Source organism: Acromyrmex echinatior, chromosome 11 (assembly GCF_024713525.1).
Source record: "Acromyrmex echinatior isolate Ae372 chromosome 11, ASM2471352v2, whole genome shotgun sequence".
NCBI classification, from domain to species: Eukaryota; Metazoa; Arthropoda; class Insecta; order Hymenoptera; family Formicidae; genus Acromyrmex; species Acromyrmex echinatior.
Window position 1 is genome coordinate 10,759,860 of NC_141862.1, and position 22,171 is coordinate 10,782,030.

The 22,171-nt window shown below is 39.7% G+C and overlaps 1 protein-coding gene across 3 annotated transcripts in view; it reads right to left on the bottom strand.

The window, feature by feature from the left end:
- Positions 1-677: 677 nt before the first annotated feature.
- The window catches only part of LOC105148445 (protein groucho), a 29,986-nt gene continuing 8,492 nt past the window's right edge, over positions 678-22,171 (bottom strand). The window contains exons 2-12 of one of the 3 annotated variants that reach the window (XM_011060166.2): positions 20,456-20,553; positions 19,357-19,420; positions 16,891-16,935; positions 14,841-14,978; positions 11,890-12,169; positions 9,165-9,190; positions 5,557-5,712; positions 4,009-4,634; positions 3,212-3,487; positions 2,501-3,104; positions 678-1,655 (exon numbers count right to left, since the gene is read on the bottom strand). In XM_011060166.2, coding sequence (XP_011058468.1) covers positions 1,545-1,655; positions 2,501-3,104; positions 3,212-3,487; positions 4,009-4,634; positions 5,557-5,712; positions 9,165-9,190; positions 11,890-12,169; positions 14,841-14,978; positions 16,891-16,935; positions 19,357-19,420; positions 20,456-20,553 — 2,424 coding nt within the window. In that variant the 3' untranslated portion in view covers positions 678-1,544. Of the gene's footprint in view, positions 1,656-2,500; positions 3,105-3,211; positions 3,488-4,008; positions 4,635-5,556; positions 5,713-9,164; positions 9,191-11,889; positions 12,173-14,840; positions 14,979-16,890; positions 16,936-19,356; positions 19,421-20,455; positions 20,554-22,171 lie in introns of all 3 variants that reach the window. The other 2 variants (XM_011060167.2, XM_011060165.2) reach the window with 2 other exon arrangements.

The following is a 22,171-nucleotide window of genomic DNA, read 5'->3' on the forward strand; positions in this document are numbered from 1 at the left end:
GATACGAAGGCTTAAATATAATCGTTTTTTACTCCGACTATGCTCGACGCGTGTATTTTTCTCCGCCCTTTTTTTTTTGAGGTGGGAGGAGGGCTTTTATTTTTCTATACCTATATACGCTCCCGAATGTGCGCGAGTGGGAGGTCGAGCTCGCTCCGATTTGTTTTCATGACAATCACGAAACCGTCAGCACGCTGCCCACGCGAGCGACTGCTCTCTTTTTTTTTTGTTTTTTATCGGCGAAATAGTGTCGTAATTTTCATGACGATCCGCCACTGCCCGCGTTGTGCCCCGGCACATACAACTAAATATTGTTGATGTCTCTTTTTTGCGCTAACAACGTTCGCGTGGATGGAGTAACGAGTGGTCCTTGTTTTTTATTTCCACCGACACCTGCCCGCTGTGTGCGCAGCCCCGATTTTTATCGGCGTGCCGGCCACTAATCATTTTGTTTTTAACAGAGCGACAGGTCATCTCGCCGTTTCGCCCATCCTCTTTCCCCATTACTAACTTTTCGCATTTTCCTGAATGCCGAATTACGTCAGTGCGTTAAGGGAATAGTAAACAAAACTTTTATTGACAAAAATAGTAAACTTATATTTTTCTGAGAAATATACGGATAAGAGTCACAGGATTTAGAAAGGATCAATCGTATCAAACAGGATAAAATAAACTAATTTTTATTATCGTATGTATTTATTTGTTCAATTTTTTCATTTGACTTCTCTTGTAAATTTCTTAATCTTGAAATATTTACAATCGTTTCACATCTGCCATTTTGCTTTTACGGAATAGTAGAAAAATATCACGGTATACTTAAGACTTGTTATTTACAAAATGTACAGATAAGAGACATGAATAATCACAATCAAAGAGTGATCGTGCGCGCCAAGCGAAACGGATCGCAATCTGACGATATGTAAAAAAAATGCGAAACAATCGGCAATAAAGGTGTAAACAGAACTTTTTCGTTCCAAACGTTAACTTGCGAAATTTAATGAATTCAAATCAATATTATTTGTGTACGGTTTATACTCCAATCTTTTTATGATTTATATCTTTTGAATCACTTAATAAGAATATCTTTGTAATATTCAATATTATTTCACAGCACTGTGTTTCACAATAAATTATCTAATAAAAAAAAAAGCTATAAAAATGTTATATTAAGAAGAAAGTACTTCTCTGTCAAATTTTCTAGATTTAAAACAAATTACGTTGTGTGTGTAATGTTGCCGTGTTCTTTGAATTCTCATGTTTATTTACGTAATGTAGTCTTCAATGTACTTTCCAAATTTTGCTACAAACGTTGATAATTATTAAAATCCGGAAAATACCGAATCTTTCGTCCGTTTGGCTTGGCTATTGCGTCGACGATCTCACTTTTTTTGTCAACGAGCGAATAACAACAGCGATAACAAAGAGAACCAACAACGGTATCACATCATCCGTCGTAACGTCATCCGTCGAGTGCCGAAAGAATTGTCGGCGAACGCTCTGTTTCCATGGAATGGCCAGTAGATAGCCTCTCGACTTCGTACGTCTCATACGTATACGATTTCGTAGACGGTAGCTTTCTTGTCACCGGAACCAGTAACAATATATTTGTCATCTGTCGATATATCGCAACTAAGCACAGACGAGGATTCCTTCGCCTGTAAATATAATCGACAAACATCGCCGAGTGAGCATACGATAACATTATAACTACACGCTGCTTGCGAAGCAAGAGAAAAAGAGAGGAAAAGAGAAAACGAGAAAAAAAGGTGAAAGAAGAAAGACACAGAATATTGTAAAAATTCGGGTGTAGGGAGTGTTGTTTTACGAAACGTCGTTAAACGGAAAAAGCGTAAACATATTTACGAGCCGCCTCGTAGGTATCTATTATTACTATTGTTGTTGTTGTGTTATGCCACTTCGAATTCCGCTCGATAACGAAATCGCGCGTTCAGCGCGTATCCGAACGATTATTCATAAACATTATAAATCAACATTTTTTTTTGCTTATCGAGTCACGACTCGATGGCTCGTTTATATCGCGTAATTATAGAGTGTTCCTTAATGAGCTGTTTCGCGATCGTCTTCGACGCCTCGTCTCGCCGTCTTGTCTCACACGCGTAACACCGTACTTATTCTCCGCGTGAAAGGTGCGAACGTAATTTGTATAATTTGCACGCCGAGCTTGTAATAAACGTAGATGGCTTCGGAATTTAAATGTCAAAAGATGCATTCTTTCGTTCGTATCTTTTTAATATTTTCAAAAAAATATAATACTTTCGATCTGACTTGTTCGATAATAATTAAATCGGTCCGATAAATCAAGTGCTCGATTCTCTTCGCTTTTACAATTTTATTTTTATTCTAATAAAAATGGTTATAATATTTAAACGGTTCTACGTCAATTATATTATAATATACTCGAGAGCTCCTTCTTCCGCGTTTATCGACGACAGGGTGAAACAATGAAGAGAGAGATTATACAAGTAATTAGTACACCAACCTGGAATATCGAAGCTCCATAAGGTGTCCGCCAAGCATTCAGCAGATTATCCTTTCCTGTAGAGACAAACCATTTGCCACATGAAGCAAACCTCAGCGACAATACGCAAGAATCGTGCAAGTGTAGCTGATACTTGTCTGCTTTCGTGGCGTGTAACACTTCGACGTTCGAATTCTCCATTCCGACTGCCAACCATTCACCAGTCGGACAAAAACCAAGGGAAAATATTTGAGAATTAAAATCATGTTGCTGCAATTGTCTGCCTTCTCGTAGATCCCAGGAACGGACGGTATTGTCGAGACCTCCTGTCCAGAGCTTCGAGCCATCGGCAGAAATGTCGATGCACGACGCTCCGTCAGTATGCCCTTGAAATTGTCTGACTAAAGTCTGATTCTGTAAATCCCATACTGCGATATTGCCATCGCTGCAACAACTGAAGCAAACTTTCGAATCCGGCGAGATAGCTAGGGCGTAACACGCTGGTGCTGAGGACGTCAATTCGGCTTTGATTCTCGGTGTTGGACTAGCCAAATCCCAGATGCTAAGTTGACTGGCTTCACCGCCGACTATTAACGTTCTACCGTCCGGAAGTAACTTTACCGACCTGCGTCAGAGAGAAGCGCGGAACGAGACCGCTTTTAGCATGCCGTTTGTGTTTATTCCCAACGCTTCTCGCGTCTTTCAACATTCGTTTCGATCGCTCTTACTGACCTGATGTAATTGTCGCGTTGTAGGCAGTCGAGTTGCGAAACAGGTTTCACCTCGTTCATGCCTGCTTGCCCGATGTCCCAAACTTTGACACAGCCTTTACCGCCGGTATAAACATACTTGGTTGGGTTTGAAATGGTCACTGCGCAGACTACTTCGCCGTGATCGAGCGTACTAATCTGACGCGCAACGCGAGGTATTCCTGGACCCATAAGAGCGTCCTGCGGGAACGGTACTGGCTGAATCTGCCCGTCGCTCAACACTTGGTAGCTGTACGCACTGTGAAATCCCGTCCGGTAACGATCACGATAAGTCTCTTCAGATCAATTTGTATAGTTGAAATTTTATTTCGAACAAGTTTAACTGATTAATTTTACTCGTGATACAATTTTAAAGGCAACTAATATCTGACTCTCAATTAATTTTATCTTATTTTTGTACACCGTTCGATCACTATCAGTCAGTGACTTAATGAAGAGATATAAGATTATAATAAATAATCGAAATTCTCGCTGAGCGACACGAATGTCGTTGGATTCGTGAATTCAAGTAGAGATCTTCAAGTAAGAGATCGGATAATCTTTAGATAATTTCTAATTGATTCACCATATTTTTCAGGATTTAGGTTGTTTAAGATAGAATGAGATAAATGCATAAGATAGCATAAAATGGATATCTCAATCTAGTAGAATGAATATCAAACGTATGATGCCCGATCTCTTATTTGAGGATCTCTAGTATCAGGAAATTCTAGTATATCGGGAAGGTCGAGTATGAGGTTCTGAAATTTGGATACTCACGGTTTTCCCCCTTGTGTCCCGACGGGAGTCCTGAGAGCCGTGTGTGGATCGTACAGTTGTTGCAAAACGGCGGGAGGTCTCGGTGGTGGATAACCGTTATACGCAGCTATCACGTCAACATGTGAATGTTGGCCATGCGCTACCGGCGCGAGATTATGTGGCGGTGGCAGACCGGGTGGAGGATAATGCAATGAGCTCGGATAAGGTACCGCAGATGGTGCTACCGAGCCGGATGGCATCGGCGGGCCTTGCGATAGCTTGCCCGAGTTCGGTTTTATACTACCGATTGCTGCCACCGTTGACCCCGACGTCGGTGTGAACGATTTTGAAATCGGCGTCGTTGGTTTCTCGCGGTCCTCCATTTTTTTCGTCGACGGCGTACTCGCGTTACTACTGGTGCCGCTTCTAGGTGAATGCGGTGCCATGTCCTTTTTTCCTACGGTTTGCACACCCGCCGCACCCATTGACGGCACCACCGAAGAAACAGCCTTGTCGAGTCCATTTTCGCGTGGCGACGTCACACCATTCATCACTGGACTAGGTGGTCCATCGCTCGCATCATCCACAACTAAATCCTGATCGCTCTTCTCACCGTCACTCTGTACCGAGGAACATCTCACAGAACTCTGTACCGATAATTAGGTGCGATTAAGTTTGTCATCTCTCAAGTAATGATTTTTTTTCATCCGCTACAACGTGATATCGATCTGAACCGATCACGTTCGTTTGCTCGCGAAAAAATGATCAAAAAAAAAAACATTGATTTTAATCATTAACTCTCCAGAAGAGCATCAGTGAAAATGGGATAAATTGGAAAGGCAAAATTCTTTTCAACAAGGAAATTGTTAAGTAAGAGAAATCGAGAACGTATATACGTTATTCGAATAGCGACTGATTGATATTACGTCTTATTCTGAGAATGTAATTATTTTGAGATATTTTTGTAAATTGTAAACTATTATTTTGTATAAACATTGTTTGGAAATAAAAAAAAGCATCATAATATTTTTTTTTAAGTATAATCATAACAAAAGCTACTTAACGTGCTTATTATATGGACTAATTTTTGTTTAGAAAACTGTAATTGAATTCATATCCATATCATAATATTCTCAAATACTAACAATTCGGGAAACAATCAATAATATACAATGTTGTTAAAAATGGTTTTAATTAGGATGTAAAAACATTTCAGATAATTATTTACGTTAAAAAACCAGGAGATTAAAGATCCGGATTAAAGATTAATCCACTTTTACCAATGTAAATTAACTTGTAACTCGGTTTAATTTTATTTACCCTTTACATTCCTTTTCTAATTCTTAGAAAAAAAAGTACGTTAAATCAAGATTAAAGTTAATCTATATTAATAGAAACGGATATAAATAATTATGCTGTAGCTATCATCGTTTTATACCGAGGATTGAAAAAGGAGAAAGAAGATGCTCTTCGCGATTAATGATCACTCATACAGTTTGTTGCACGGACCGACAGAAACTAACGCGAATGATACAATCTTTTTGTTATTAAGCTTTACTTATTACTTACATGTACCGTGTCCTTACACGTCTCGAGTTCCTTCTTCATCTTCTTCATTGGATGCAACGGGTGATCGTGGTGGTTCTGCGAGTGATGAGAGTGATGACTTGGCTCTTGCGGCGTGCGCGCTCGATTGTATTTGTCGGCCGGCGATATCGAGCCCCGCTGTAAAACACACGCGGTGTAGCGACGCCACTTTATTAGGGCGATCATAAATGATTGCCCGAGTACATTTACGTGTACTCGATCGACTGCGAGGAAACATCAAGCAGATCATAATCACACGGCGGGATTGTCGATATTTTCTAACTGCCACGATGTAAAAAGATAGGTGTAATATTCCCGTGGATGTGCAGCAGGAGAGTGAATTTGAGATCAAGGGATCAAATTTGATCGACTGTTTTTTCAGTATTGCTGTAATGTACGATATTAAGGCGAGAGCACAGAATTTTGCGTAACACATAACGCATAATGCATACGAAAATGAACGAACCAAAGTCCTTCATTACTTTCCTTTCCATGAGATAAAAGGATTGCTTGATTTTCTTATGCGAAGGTCTGTGCTCCGGGTTTTTTCCCTTTCGATGTTTTCTACAATAAGCTATTACTAGCCTTAAGTCTTAAGCAGCGAAAAATTAACCGTGGTCGATTATTCTTCTCACATTCGACTGTGATTGTGCAATTTTTTACGTTCTTCTTTTTACATTATGCCAACTACGACGCTCGATAGAGAAACCTCTCCTCAAAGATAGACATTCGCGTTCGCGATATACAATACGCGGTATATACAATATCAGCGTAAACCGAACACGCGATACGGGATGAAGATACGCGTCGTTCGAACGGGTATATGCGGGTCTCCCCGCACTCCCCCCCTTTTCCCGCCGTTAATCTCCCGCGGATATCGTTAATCTCGTTTAACAACAGACACCGCGCGGCAAGTACAGGCTGGAACAACGGATTAGCCACATATTCCCTGCGGCGCCGACGAACGTGACAAAACCGTAATTACCGGCGTCGACGCGGGTTATTATCAATCGTCACGCGAGCGCCCGCGATAATCGATTTCGACTTTACCCTACTATCGCCCACCCTGATATCCGACTCGTTGCGAACGTATTAAAACGGTAACTTCCATCGGTGCGTTGCGTTGCCGATTTTTCATCTGTGACGCTTTTCAATGAAATATCAATTTAACGAGCGACGCGAAGCGTCGGTATACACATACGATAAAATCGCGTCTCTGGCCCTGATGGTGTTTTGTAAAATTTATTTGTTTATTTATTTTCTATCTATTAAGCATTATTTATCATACGCTCCGGAAAAAAACCCTTCAAACGCAGCGGCGATATACACACGTTCGAAGATAAATATAGGTGGAGTGGATAAATTACACGTTGTAAATAGCGCTCGCAAAACGAATGCAAAAAAAAAAAAGTACTCAGAACGAGCCTGCTCGATGATCGTACGCGACAACGTCTGTGCTAATTTACGAATTAGCATAAATTGCGGAGGTGAGAGCGGACGTATAGTACTCATCGAAAATCCAATGTAAATATAAACGTGCCGGAGAATTCGCGCAGGATCTAATATTAGCGTGCACCTCGGTAATAAACCGCGTGAGATTTTCCATGCGGAGGGAAGGACAGAGGAGGAGAAATTGGCTCACGTATCGTGGCGCCCACGGAAAGAGCGATTTTGTTGAAGTATGTAAAAATTTAGATACAGATCTAAAAATAATTTTGTTGGACCATTAAAATAATCGGTTGTCGCAAATTCCTCATCCTACAATTCCACAACATTTCCTGATGCTTTTAGTAATATTTCGAATTTTTTCATACCTATTTTCCGTCCGGATTTAAAAACCATCAAATATTTTATCGAGGGAGCAATTTAACATAGCAATATAAATGACTGTTAATGTTACTGACACCGTTTGCAATTTATAATTGTTAAGTTCGTAGTACTCCAAAACTATGTAGATGCGATGTACGTATATTAAATTAAACTTCTATAAAGTCAAGAATATAATTTTTCAGAACATTTTCACAAAATTCCTTAACTTTTCCCTAATTTCCCTGATTTCCAGTTTTGCGATCCTAAATTATGTAGAATGTTCAAACTGATTGTTAAACTGTCCAAACTTTTTGCAGCTTGCTCTCATTACGCTTGAGAGTCCTACGTAATTATTTTGAAGGTCCAACAAAATTGTTCACAGATCTGTATATACGGCTAAATTTTTAAATACTTGAGCAAAATCGTTTTTTCGTGAATGAAAAGCAGGAGAAAGGAAGAGATGCAGCGCATCCACGTTCCAACTACGAAAGCCGATAATGATTATAGAATGGGCGCATCGACGTGATGCGACGAAGCGCCGGCGAAAGGGTGGAGAGGAGAAAAAGAGGTATGATCGGGGCCCCGAGGAAGGTGGTGCCCCGGCACCAGGGAGGATGAACGAAGCGAGCGAGCTGGAGAGAAGAAAATAGAATAGCGAGAGGCGGAATGAGAGGGCGTCGATGGGCGTTTCGCGGTCCCGCGAAGATTACAGGCTCGGCAAACCCATAATACAAGATACACCCCTTCCTTCTGCCAGACGTTATTCTTTCTCGTCGTTCTTTTTACTTCGGCGCGCCGGAGCTCGCCGGGGCTCGCCGGTTGCCGAGGACGCGTGACTTCTCCTCCAGATAAAGGATGCATATCCGTTTTTGGAATCTAATCCCTAAATTAAGCGACGGTTTTTCTTCGTACACACAAGAAAGACTTCGTCGTATCGCTCCGTCCAATCAGCTCGAGCACGCTCGTGTCGTACGTAATTCGCGAGGAAAAAAAAAAGTAACGAGTGCGTGGAGTCTACTTCTCCAGAAGTCTCGCCGATCGAGGGGAAGAGAAACCGGGGTTACTTGAAAATTATGCAAATAGTGGTAAAGTGTCGCTGCCGTTCTCTTTGTCTCCCATTTTTCTCGTCACTTTTACGCCCCTCCTCGCGTAGGGCGTACTCGGCCGTACTCGCGAGCCGGTCGAAAGTATAAATTGCAATATGCAGCACGCACTCGTACGCGAAGTACGCTGAAGCGGCGCTCGTTGCACTCTTGACGCGCGCGCGAGTCAAGTTACACGCGCGTAATGTGTGTAATACACGAGGCCACGATAAGTGCCACTCGGTCGAGTGTACATTGTACAAGCCCATACGCGTTTTCACGTATATACACCGTATAACAAAATACACATCGTTTTTGCAAAGCGCGACAAATAATCATCGTAAACGTTTCGTTAACTTTCAGAAAATTCGACAGAGGTCTTCTTGATCTCGTTGTTCGAAATAAAACTGTTTTTCCGCAGCGGCTCAATATGTGGTAAATTTGTAACAAATAGGTAACTTTAATTAACTTCGTGGAAACCTCACTGTATCTCGCGTACGTCTATTCAACAATTTTCTATTTTGACTAACCATCGAAATATCGACATCAATACAAGCAATTATACGTAGCAATACTACGTGACTGTCGTTTGTTCATTAGAAGCGAAAATTAGAAGCGATCGTTATTCGCAGTCTTTTTAGATTCATGACGTTTCAAGTTAAACAATTAGTCGTGGTAAAATAGAGGAAGGTTACTTACGTGCCTATCTTCCGTCGAGCTCAGACCTGAAAATAAACAGATGCGGGTTAGGGGACTGCACGCTATATAATTAAGAAGTACGTCTAAGGGTGCGTTCGAGGAACGCTATTAACGTTCTTTGTCCCATTCTATCGTCACCGTTTATTAGACATAAAACAAGGATAGAATGATGTAAATAGCACTAATAGCATTCTCTTCGAACGCATCTTAAATATAGATTTCCATATGAATAGGGTTCCGTCTCTTTTCCCCGGATACCATCTTTTTTAGAATGTCCGAAGACATCCGGGGGAATTTTCTAAAAACGTTCGGGATAATTATAAATATCCAGGATTTCAGGATTTTCAATCTTCTCAATATTTTACTTTGATCCTTTTCGCATCCTTTTTTTGATCCTATTCTGTATTAGTCCTGATTTGCAATGTAATAATATTTAAGCTGTAAGAAATTAATAATCAATCATAGAATGTGAGAAAAATAATCGACTGGTCAATTTCTTCACTCTACATTTTTTTGCAGAGAATCTCACTCCAAGAAAGTCAAAATACAACCACCTTTCACTTCTTGAAAAAGAGTGACAATTTTCGTTTTTTTTTAGAATAAATTTTCACTTTTTTTGAAGTGAAATTTCACTCTTTTGAAGTGAAAATTCATTCTAAAAAGAGTGAAAATTGTCACTCTTTTTCAAGAAGTGAAATATTTCCAATTGTTTTCAAGGGTGTCAAGTGTTGTATTTCCGCTCTCTTTGAAGTGAGATTTCATTGCAAGAAATTTAGAGTGTTACATTAAATTAGTATCACTAATGAACAATCAGATGTGAAATAATTATTCACTGACCGTTATTCCTTACAAGTTTTACTAATTTACACGCATTTTTATATGCATCCAGAAATGAACAAATGCAAGCGCGATCAAAATGTCCGGGGTTTTTGTAAGTTATATTGGGTCATTTAAAAAGTATCCGCGGTTTTTTCATTCAAAAATTGAACAAAAAACCGCGGATACTTTTTAAATGACCCAATATAATCTGTAAGTTTAGGACAATCATAAATGTAAATATTTAAAAATTGAACAATTCAGTATATTATGTAAACGCGTATGTCTGTGCGATATGATACGAAGGAATCTCGCGAGTATATTGAGAACGATCGAATGTCGAGTATCGATAAAATGTTAATAACGTGCTGCGTCGTAAAACGACGGTCAGTAGCCATAAGAGTGGGGTAGAAGGGCAGAGGGGACCCGGATGGCATCCATATAAATGATCTTCATGCATATTTATGTGCGCTTTTCGCTGAAAACCGCCGCTAGCGCGTCCGCTAACAGGGTGACGCAAACACGCTCGCTCCACCGAAAGCGGATACCCGTAATAAAGCGCTTTGAACATTTCCCGGTGAGAGAAAAAGAGGGGTCGTCAAAAGTCTCGCCTATATACATGCATATATAAATACAGTAAAAATATACATACATATATATACATACATATATATACACATATATATATATATATATATATATATTAGGTGTTGGAATTAATTCGTAGCGTTTTACAAGTGATGGGAAGTACTTTCATTAATGTATTTTTTAATGCTCATGTGAAATAAATAACATTCTTTCATTAAAAACGCTACGAATTAATTCCAACACCTAATATATACAAGTATATATATAATATATATATATTGTATATGTCTACACTTTTTCCCTCGCTAATCTTCGTTAACTTTGTGACGATTGGTAGACATATTTTACTCTCTTGCGTAGTTATACGATAAGTCGGGACTGAATATCGAAATAAAATCTCGCTCGTATTTCTATTTCATAAAACCGCATTGTTAAAAACTGTTGTATATTTGTATCGATACTAAAGGCCCAAATATCAATAATATATAACCGAAATTTCATAATATTGGTGTATACATAACTTCCTGGTATTATAAGGGATTATATATGATTGAATATTATTGAATGTTAATGTTATCTCATTAATTAGATTTGTACTCATAGTGTGTTTATACACACACACACACACACACACACACACACACACACACACATACACACACACACACACACACACACACACACATACACACAAAGGAGATTAACATACGAAATAAGGCACTTGAATTCGGGACTTTACAATTAATTACGATCACGTTTGTATTTTTAAATTTTTGACGAAACTTGCTTCGAAAGTTTCCTTAAACTTGCATTGCGAAAAGAAAAAGAAACTACAATTTCATATACTTATGTTTTCAATCATGTAATATAATATAAAATAAAAATATCATTACACAATATATCTATAATACTGATAGAACATCGAAAAGTTACGTATATCAATGTCATATCTATGTTTATATCAATCGGTTTTACTATTTCAGTTATTGTAGAAAAATGAAAAATATCACCATGCAAACAGTATTTTTTATACTGGTTTCAATCGGTAAATCGAACGTGACCAGAGAGGTCGGAATTTTACTCGAGAGTTTTTCCTTTTTTCCGTTCATCACATTGGATAATAATCATGTCAATCGCGAAAGATAGAAAGAAAATTCTACAACTGGATTTTACAAAAAAAAATATAAGAGATAACAATTCTAAATTTATCTACATATCTGTGGATCAAAAGAATGATGAAAGAGGCGATTCCGGATCATTCGGCAATCGATAGCGATACAATTGTACGACTGCATATCAAAGATATCGGGAGTCGACTTACCGCCATTGCTCTTCAAATCATCCGGTTGACCACGGTGGATTTCAGGTTTGACGAGCATTGACAGAGAATGCGCGGTGGCAGGCGTACCAGGAGCTGTGGGGGGTCCAGTAGTCAGTCCGAGACCAGTCAGCAAAGCCGCGGACGCGGAAGTTGGTACCGGAAGACCAGCAGCTGGCCCCAATCCGGGAAGTCCAGGTAGACCCGGATGAGCCATCGCCGCCCCCGGTGGTATTTGCTGAGCGTGCATTTGCTGAAGGAACCGCGGTATGTCTGGCCTCTGCTGCTGAAACCGCGCATGCAAAATGTCGTTCGTATAAATCGATTTTGTGTATGCTTGTGGGTTTATTACACGTGTGAAGATTCCCAAGAAACGCGATTATTAGAGAATAGTGGGTTACGAAATTGAGAGTGTAAAAAATTCGCGTAGCCAAGGGTAAACGCGGGCATTATGAATATTATGATCATACAGAAAAGATGGCTATAGGCTATAATTTCTTTAATAATTACTAAATAGTGTACTTTTGTAGTCATTCTCAAAGATAATTAATATTTATAGTAGTTATGTGCGTAGTAGTTATTATTTGAAATAACAATATTATGAAAATGTTATTTAGTATTTTTATTTTCGCCTGCCTGCAAAGTTTTGTTCCATATGTTCCACTAAAAGCTACTTATAATGTTGAATAAATTACAATTAAGCTATCATAATCAATGTTTCATAAATAAATACGTAAATTGTAACGTGAGCTATAATTTGTATTTTCACTATTTATTAAATACTATAGCCATCTTTCTGTCACAATTCAGGAAAGGTGACCATTAACCAAGTGAAACAAACATACACACATTATTTTCTTTAATTATAGAAATCATTGTTTGGTTTTCTTAATTTAAAAATTAATAATAATTTTTATGTTACAATATTATTATATATTTATAATTATAATCCATTAAATTTTAATTATATATATTATATACGTTATAATATTATATTTCTCTTTGATTTTGATAGTATTTATCATTTTAAGTTCAGCGAAGCGATATCAAACACTATTAAAGAATAACAAAAATAAAAATATATTTTTTGCATTAAAAAAAACTGTGGCCATCTTATCCGAGTTTACTCTATTACGTGAAATACGATAAAATAACAAGTGAATCCAAGGTAGACAAGAGAGTAGATAATTCAACATGATTGTTTAAAAAAAATTCTGGCTAGTATCAGAAATACGGATGATGTTAAAAAATATATATTGCCCCGTGAAACGCGCTCTCTCTCTCTCTCTCTCCCTTTCTCGCGCGCGCATAGAATAAAACTCGCGCGTTATCTCCGATCGTGAGATTGAAAAATCGCGCGACCCTCGCGGCGGACGCGGTATACACGTCGAAAATCGCAGCGTTCGTTTCCGGCGCGTGAAACGAAACGTAATAGTCCCAAACGAGGTTTAACATGCCGTGAATAATATGCGCAACGCGTGTGGCGCGGGAACAAAGAGAGAGAGAGAGAGAGAAGGATCGGAGAGAATCCCGCGGCCGCGTCATCGCGTTCCCGAGGTGAGCGGGAGGAAGACGAAGAGAGAGGATGAAGGGAAAGCGGGAAATAGAGGACTATACGTTCCTCGAGCAGTGTTATTAAACGAAATATTGATTCAACCTCTGTTTACCGAATAATACATATTCATGAGGGTTAGCGCTTCTGTCTATTTGCCTTCATCGTCCCTTCGGTCTGCGCCGCGCACCCTTTCCCTTCGCGCGCGGCGCGGCGCGGCGTTTTGTGTGCCACCACCCGTCACCCCGTACTTTCCCCATCGTGCGAATCCCTTCGCCACGAATCCCACTCGACAGCCCGTAACATACTAGCACGCTAATTATATTTCGCGTATATATACAGCGACGCGCGTCGCGTAATGACAGATTGGCGAGATTGCGGTTTGTGCCGCAACGGCCTTGTTCGAAGGATCTTTTTTTTTCCCGCTCTCGTCGCGGTAAAAGTCCCTCGATTGGACGCATCTCCGCGCGTTAAATCACTCCCGTTGTTTTTACCCAATGTAGACTTCTCTTCATCTTTTTCTAATTCTTACAACTGGAAAAAGATAAAGAATCGGTTCAATCGAGATTGAAATTAATCTCTGTATATATTGATATAGAAACGAGCATCTATTGCATGATTTGATATTAATCCTCCGTCTGCAATCATATTTTTATTCTCTCCGTTCAGTCAAGTTTTTTTCTACTGTTCTAGACTTTCAAAAAAATGTGGAAAAATTCAGTTACTTTTCGATCAACATCTCTATCTCTATTATATTACCAAATAGATTTTTAACAAGTTTTTTAACAAGATATTTTAGGGAAACCGGGATCCATTCTCCTTTATTTCGGAGAAATTTAAGAGCGAAATCTCGTTTATATGCCAAAAAAGACTTAGATTACAGAAGGTTAATTTATTTATGGAAATACTTCTCATGGAGTGAGAAGATACATAAATATGTAATAGAAATTATTTCACTCGTCAGACAAATATTTGTATCAATAATTCAATAATTGTTTGTGGCTTAAAGAAGATCCCACATTGATTCGTTCGCGCGATGATTCGACTTTAAGCATCAGCTTCTTTTGGAATGTGCTTGTCTCGACAATAGCGTCCTTGGGATTGAGAAATTATTCGCATCATGCGCGCGAGAATCAACTCGAAACTTAATTATACGCGACGCGTCTGCCGAATGTCAATCTCTATTTTGATCGCGCATGCAATTGCGACAATGGAAATAAAGAAAATCCGGCACGTCGCGCCGTGAAAAATATAATGATAACAAAATGATAATTGAAATAAAAGAATTATTCGCCTCTGTCATATTTTTTCCGGAAAGTTTGGAAAATATCGGGTATGAAAATATCTTTGTTCGTGCGTGTGTGTAGTGTTTCTCATTGTATTATTATATTTATATACTTACTCCCATTATGGTGTTTAATTCAGTCATCGTAATTTGCTTCGCTCTATCTAAAGCACCAGCGACCTGTTGTTGATGTTCTTGAGAAAGAAATGGCATAATTTGTGTGATGATGTTGCTCAATCTCTTAGATATCTCTGTCTGTAATAATAATACGAACATACGATAAAACGAAAAATAATTACGATAGTAAATCAAAGAAATCTATTATAAGAATGTAACTTGATACGATTTATTTGATATGTTAGTGCAGTACAGATAACAATTTAGGAAAGTAGAGAGAATCGTTAGAGATTCCGAATTTCAATCGGGTCTGTTAATTTTTCCATCATTTAAAAATTTAACACTTGTCACAAGATTACATTGCAAAGAATAGAGCTGCAAGGAAAACTTCGAATATTTAATCCTGGATATTTAATTCTTCGCAGGCACATACTGAATCTTTTTTTATCCGAGCGAAATTTTACTTCCAAATTTCTTAACAAATAATTTTTATTAAATAAATTTGTATAAATTAAATAACTGAAGCAAAAATGTTGGAAAATAATTCTGAATTTTTCTAGATTTTTTGAGAGTCAAGAACAGTAAAAAAATTTGAGTTGGATAATAAAAGACTCAGAATGTTTACAGAGTAACTAAAAATAATGTATCTACGAAGAGCTTTAAGACCTTTCAAATATTTTCAATGCTGTGAAATGCGTGTTTTAATCCTCTGTCAGCAATTGGGATCTTTAAAGGCGATCATCAATATTTTAAGTGTGAATTTTGCTAGATAAATTTATCTGTAAAAAAAATAAGTAAAATACAATCGACTTTTATAATGGTCAAAACTCATTGTTAAAGCTTTTGAAAAGTATATCAGAATTTTTTCAGACTTATATATAATCCGGAACAATAAAAAATTTGCTGTTTCTCGAAAAGCCCTTGTTGATGAAAGAGTTAAAATTCAGTTGCCGGCGCGGCGGAGGATTAAACCGATGGCTCGACAGGCGGATTAAGAATTCTCGGAAATAGGATAGAATGTGGAACGCATCGCGCACATGGGATAATAGTAATAGTTTAGATCCCAGCTGCGGTCTCGGCTATTTCCCCCGGCCGCATCTCAACGAGCAGACAGACGCGTCGAGTGAGTAATGAAAGCGCGAGTTAAAGGCGGTGACCGCCTAACGCTTCGTCGTCTTAAACGCGCGAGTAACGAGCGAGGCTGGCTACATATTTCTGACCGGGAGGCGATTTGCTGTCAACGGGGCGTTCCTCTATTTTCGTCACGTCCGTGCGTAGTCTTCGCGACGTGGGGCACCAGTTACGACGTCCGTATACGTGCGTAACGTACTCCGAGAATAAAGCACTCGCGAAGTGCGTAAGACGTAGGAAATAATGAGGCGATATTTACGGAGCCGAGCCCTCCCACCGTTTCCACCGTCGATTCTCCATTCCTCGTGAGAATCTCTGCTCTCGCCGTTCTTTGAACTTGCGGCCCAATGACCGGTAGCGTTTGCCGGACATTGGGTCATAAATAAATAGATATATATATATATATATATAGATAGATAGATAGATAGACAGATAGACAGACAGACAGAAAAATAAATATATTGTAGATATAGATAGAGAAATTTATTTTAGACTACGTACAAGAAAATTGTTAAATTGATATCATATATTAGATATCAAAACATAGACAAAGAAGATAATATGAATTACATAAAGATTCAGCTTCGACCATTATAGGCATTTAATTTCTAGTTTGTATTGATTGTGTTTTCACATGTATGGTCTAAAATATAAGATTCTTATTGTTTAAAAAAGATAAAGTAGTCAGAGAGTAAAGTCGGTACATTAGAATAAAATGTAATAAAGATATATAAAAATGTATAAAAACAGAATGCAAATTTGTGTAAAGATAGCACTTGGAAAACAAAATTGTTCTAATGTATAAAAAGAGTGGAAATAACAAGAGATTAAAAATAAAATCGCACATACACAAAGAAGATGAGTTTTTTTCTGGATAACGAAAGTTCGAAATTGGAATTAAATAAAGTTTCAAGCTCACCTGTTTGTGCATTTCCACATTTAGGCCATATGACATCTCATAGTACTGCAACAGATAAATATTTCATGATATATTTTAACCCTATTGGTCTGTTCGAATTTATTGTATGATCATATATTTGAATCAATATAATTAAAATTCTAAAAAAATAAAACAGGAAAGAAAGAGGGCCAAGAGAGCGATCAAAGGATGTTAAATAACAATAAATGTAAATTTTATTTTAAAACATAATGGAACATTTCAACTCACTGAGTCTTCTTTAAAATAAATAAACTTAATAATGTATAAAATATAGTAAAAAATGAATAAAAATTAAATTAAAAAAGGTGAAAGACAAAGAATAAAAATCACAAGAGCCATACATGTTCAAACAAATGCATCTAATAATAAAATAATCTGATAAAAATTAATAAACAATTAACAAATATGGCGAACATGTAAAATGATATAAAATAATTGTTGCATAAAAAATCTCAAATTCATTATTTAAAATATTTTCTTACACAATCAAAAAAATAAAAAATTTTCACAGAAAAAAATTTTATATTAACAGATGAAGTGATAAAATAAAAACTAGAAGAAGTTTTTAAACAAAAAATATTAGTAAAAAAATTAATTACACTTTTAAGATTAAATAGATCTGAACATATCGACGGGATAAATAATTAACGAATTGAGGAGATTAATTAACAAATTTTCCGCTATTTATTTCAGTAATTAACTAAGAAATCAACATTTCTCAGAAATAGGAAATGTTTTTCAAAGCGATTGTAACTAGAGAGATTTCCTTTGAATTGTCCAGCAGCGGCTGATTTGAACGGAGCTGTTTCAACTATACTAACGTGTTATTAATTATCGCTAATCGTGATAACGTACTCGAGTTCACCGGTCGAGTGTATTTGAGAGGTGGGCCGTGGTTGCAGTTGTAAAGAGAACGCGTGCGCGCACGAGAGAGAGTGAGAGAGAGAGAGAGAGAGGTGGGGGGGAGGGGGGAGAAATGCGCGCGCGTGAGAAATACGAGACGAAGAGGCAAACGCGTGTAAACGCGCACCGACCAGGTTACAGGTTCTTAATTTTACGGGCCATTAGCCCGGTAATTACTCGGGCGAATTAATTGCGCTTGTAAGTAAGTTATTTCACCCGGGAGATAGACATAGCGGCAGAGGTGAGGGTAGAGAGAGGAAGAGAAGATAGGACGCTGGAAACGGGTGCCGAGGGATGGAGGACGCGCTAACGGAGGCTGTTGAGATCGGTTGGCTGTAGCGGCAACAGCATCCGACCAATGGCACACTCTTTCCCTGGGGGCAACGGCGTTCGTTCGTTACGGCAAGCGGTGCAACATCCTTAACGCTCGTTAATGAGGCCGGAGTCGCGCATCGCCAGCAAGAGGCGGAGGCGCGGGAGGAGAAAAAGGGAACATTCGTATCAAATGGACTAAAGCAGAGATTAATTGCGTTTAAACTGGTGGCTCACGTGCCGCCCCCGCGCACGCCGATTAGATCGGCGAATTAAAACGGTAACGATAAATTGACGGCGTAAAACTCGCGTAACGACGCCGCGTTTTCGATTTAATTATCTCATCGCTCGCTCGACGTTCCTAATAAAGAAGATAAATAAGGGACTAGCTGCGTCTCGCGGATTTTGCGCCATCTCGAAATTGTTGTTGTCAATTTGCAAAAGTGATAAATTTGTAAAGCTGAAAAATCTCTAGTTTATTTTCAATCAGACCATTCGATTTAGCGTTATTTCCGATCGCTCCTTAGAACTCCTTCAAGCGTGAGAAGAAATTGCCGATCGCTCTTTGGATCCTTCACACGCAGCCGCGAGAAGAAATTTCAGAATCCTTCACGATACGGATCGAGGGTACATTTCTTTTCTGGCGACTTCTTGAAAAGTTCATAAATAACTCTTCGTCGTGACGCTTCGTTTCTTTTCTCTTTTTGCTTCTCGCGCCATGGGAGAATATATACGGTGGTGGATGCGAGAGGTATGGATATGAGGAGGTGCTCGAATATTAACGAGACGTAGACCGCCGTCGTCGCTGCTATGACCTAACAGCGTATTACTTCGTCATTAAACGTGCGAGACAGCTGCGCTTGTGCGAGCGTTGTAGACTAATTCGATGAGAGCCACTGGCTCTTAGAGTCATTAGCTATGCACGAGCGCATACATACATATACATATATATACATGTATCTGTAGTATATCTGACTACGTTACGCGCGGCGTAACGAGCCAATGTAAAGCCCCGACCCCGACTCCGACTTGGAGGATGCAATTAATGCTAAGAAGCCGAGGTGGTTTAGCGGTCGAGCGAGCATGATTATTCTGGATACGAGAGAGAAAGGGGGAGAGAGAGAGAAAGAGAAATGGAGGAGGAACACAGAGGCAAGAGGTAGTCGAGGGAAACGTTACGACGTCTAACTGGCACGTCTAACTTTACGACGCACCAATGATTGCACTTACCATCACGTAGTGTCGCTGAATCTCGATCTTGTCGTTAGCCAGTTTCTCGCAGTCTAGCTTCAACCTGCGGAAAGAGAAAAAGAACATAACGTGAAATGCATGTGAAAACAGTCGAGTCGTCTGTAGGTTTAAATCGAGGAAGAGAGAGAGAGAGAAAGAGAAAGAGGGAGAGAAAACGCGGAAACCACGTTCTCCTTTTCTTTCTCTTTTCGCGAATAGAATATGCTTCGTACGTGGCGAGCGAAAGAAAGAGGGGGGAGGGGGGGGCGGGAGAAGAAAATGTGAGGAAAAGGAAGAACCGTTCGTCGGACAACGAGAAAAGTTTCGATCCGCGTTACACGCGCGCTGCTGAAAAATGCAAGGCCCGTCTTCCCTGGCGTTCGTGAAACTCGAGAAGCTCGAGTTCGTATATATTTGCGAGCTGCCATTACGTATCTGTCGTGGAACTATGCTTGCAGGATATAACGTGAACTCCGAGTAGCGCGCAGCTGCGCCCGTTCCCAGACCTTTTTTCTCTCCGCAAGAGCGCGATACGACTCGCCGCAGTCCTTACGCGCGCATTTCCGCGTCAGATAAAAGAAGTAAGAAGAGGACAAGGTGGAGAAGAGAGAATCGATCGTCGCAATTGTAGGGTCGCCACAAATTCCTCATTCTAAAATTCAGTAATCTTCTTTTCACCGATTTCTAGGTAAAATTTCACGACTCCTCTTCCTGATGCTTTTAATAACATTTTGAAATTTTTTTGTATAGAAGTTGAAATTTTTAGTCCTACTTTGAATCTCTTTCAAACTTCAAATTCTCAATTAAACCTTATAAACCTGTTATTATACTTGAACAATCACAAATAAGACCTCTTTTAATATTACTTAATCTAGAAAACTTTAGAAAACTTTTTTTAAACCTCAAAATAGGAAATTTTTCAACAACTGCCAGTTACAAGCTCGACGTAAGAGCTCAATTCATTAAATTAGAATCTATTATAAATGGTTTGTCAATTTTGTGGCAACCCTCAATCGAAAAAGTGCTTCTTTTTCCTTATCGTGATGCCTAAGGGCGCAATATCGTTATCGGCAAAAACCTCATGACCACCGATACTTACGAATGGTATTGTGCCTGCAGGAAGTTGAACTCTTCCTTGATCCTGTCACAAGATTCAGCAACTGTGAATTTGAATGGTTGATTCGATTGTGGCGGGCCCTGCAAATAGAAAGAAAAATGTTAGAAACTTTATCTCAATGGCCTCTCCAGTACCTACGATATGAATCAATCGATCCGCGTCCCAGAAATGTCGACGAATCGATCAATTGCCAGAACCTTCCCTCATTCCTGTTCCCTCCCCCCCGAGATCTCTACCTCCTGTCCTGAATAATTAACTCCGTACAGCTGTTCGACCGCGAAAGGGCAGGGGTGGCGCCGTACAAGCGAAAGTGATACGAGGCCCGTGGTAGATTGGAGCATACGAGGAGGGGAAGGTTGATGGTAGATGGTACTGATGGGTAGACGCGCACACAGTAGAACGTGTGCACGTGCACGCGCGATTACACGGAACCGGGTATATGTGTACGGGCCGGCAATAGTCGGTTATCGTCTCTCTGGCTCGAGAGAGCTGTGCTGTAACGGCAACTCTCTCTCTCTCTCTCTCTCTCTCTCTTGCGCGCGCGCGCGCGCAGAGAGAGAGCAAGTGTTAATTACATGTTTGCGGTGTCCGCGAGGATTACACGCTACAACCGAAACTATGGGCCGCCTGGGTTCTGTGTCGCGTATGAACACGCGTAGGGTGTACGTGTGCACGTGTACGCGTGCATAAATATACTATATCGTTAACGACATCCTCCGTAAGCGAACATCACGTCCTTCGGATCCGTAAATTACATGACGATGCGGCGACATTGATATTCGTTGGCACTACGTGGAGTTAACACTTATACAAGACTTCTCTGTCTAAGCTAATGATATACGTTGAACTTGAATGAATAAATACTTGACTCGAAACAATGAGTACGATGTGTCAAAGCGTCGTCGTTCTCGGCGAGGTCAAAGTCGCTCGACCTCTCGAGAAGAATAAAACACAATGCGCGCGCTCGCCAGTACGGTCGACTGGTCGACAGTTGTATGACCAAAACTCGCTAAATTCTCGAAACGGAGTTGGAAGAGACGGGCGACAATGGCGCGGGCGAGCGTGAGAAGAAAGGAGTTAGGTAGATAGGTAGGTAGGTAGGTATAGAATAGGCAGGCAGACAGGCAGGCAGGCAGAGAGGAAACGGATAGTCGGATGGAGGTCGTGGCGAGAGGAAGAGAGGAATTGCGGATAGAAGAGGAGGAAGGGACGGGTGTCCAAAGGTGGCCACGACGAGGGAAGTTGCGGTTTTCGCGGTCGCCGTGGTTGCGGCTTAGGCAAATTGAGATAGTTCGCAAACCACCGACCAGCTGACCTGGCCGTCACGCCAGGATGCACCAGGATGGCACATGCCGCACGCTGCACGTCATGCCGTCTCTTTCTCTTTCTCTCTCTCTCTCCCTCTCTCTCTCTCTCTCTCTCTCTCTTCCTCTTTTCCTTTCACTAGAATCTAGCGGTGATCCCGACGCTCTTCGTGACGCCTAGCGTATCATCTCCGTTCAATAATTCATAAACAACAACATATATATCACGTAGACCAAGCATTTCCATGTTTTTCAGTGGTAGGGGATAAAGTCGGAAATTGACAATTTAAGTGAGATTCTGTGCCATCTCCGTTTTCACTGAAAATAGAAAGAGACGCAATGAAAAACCACTATGTTAAATCTGTTAAACTGTCATATCTTCCGAATTGAAGCT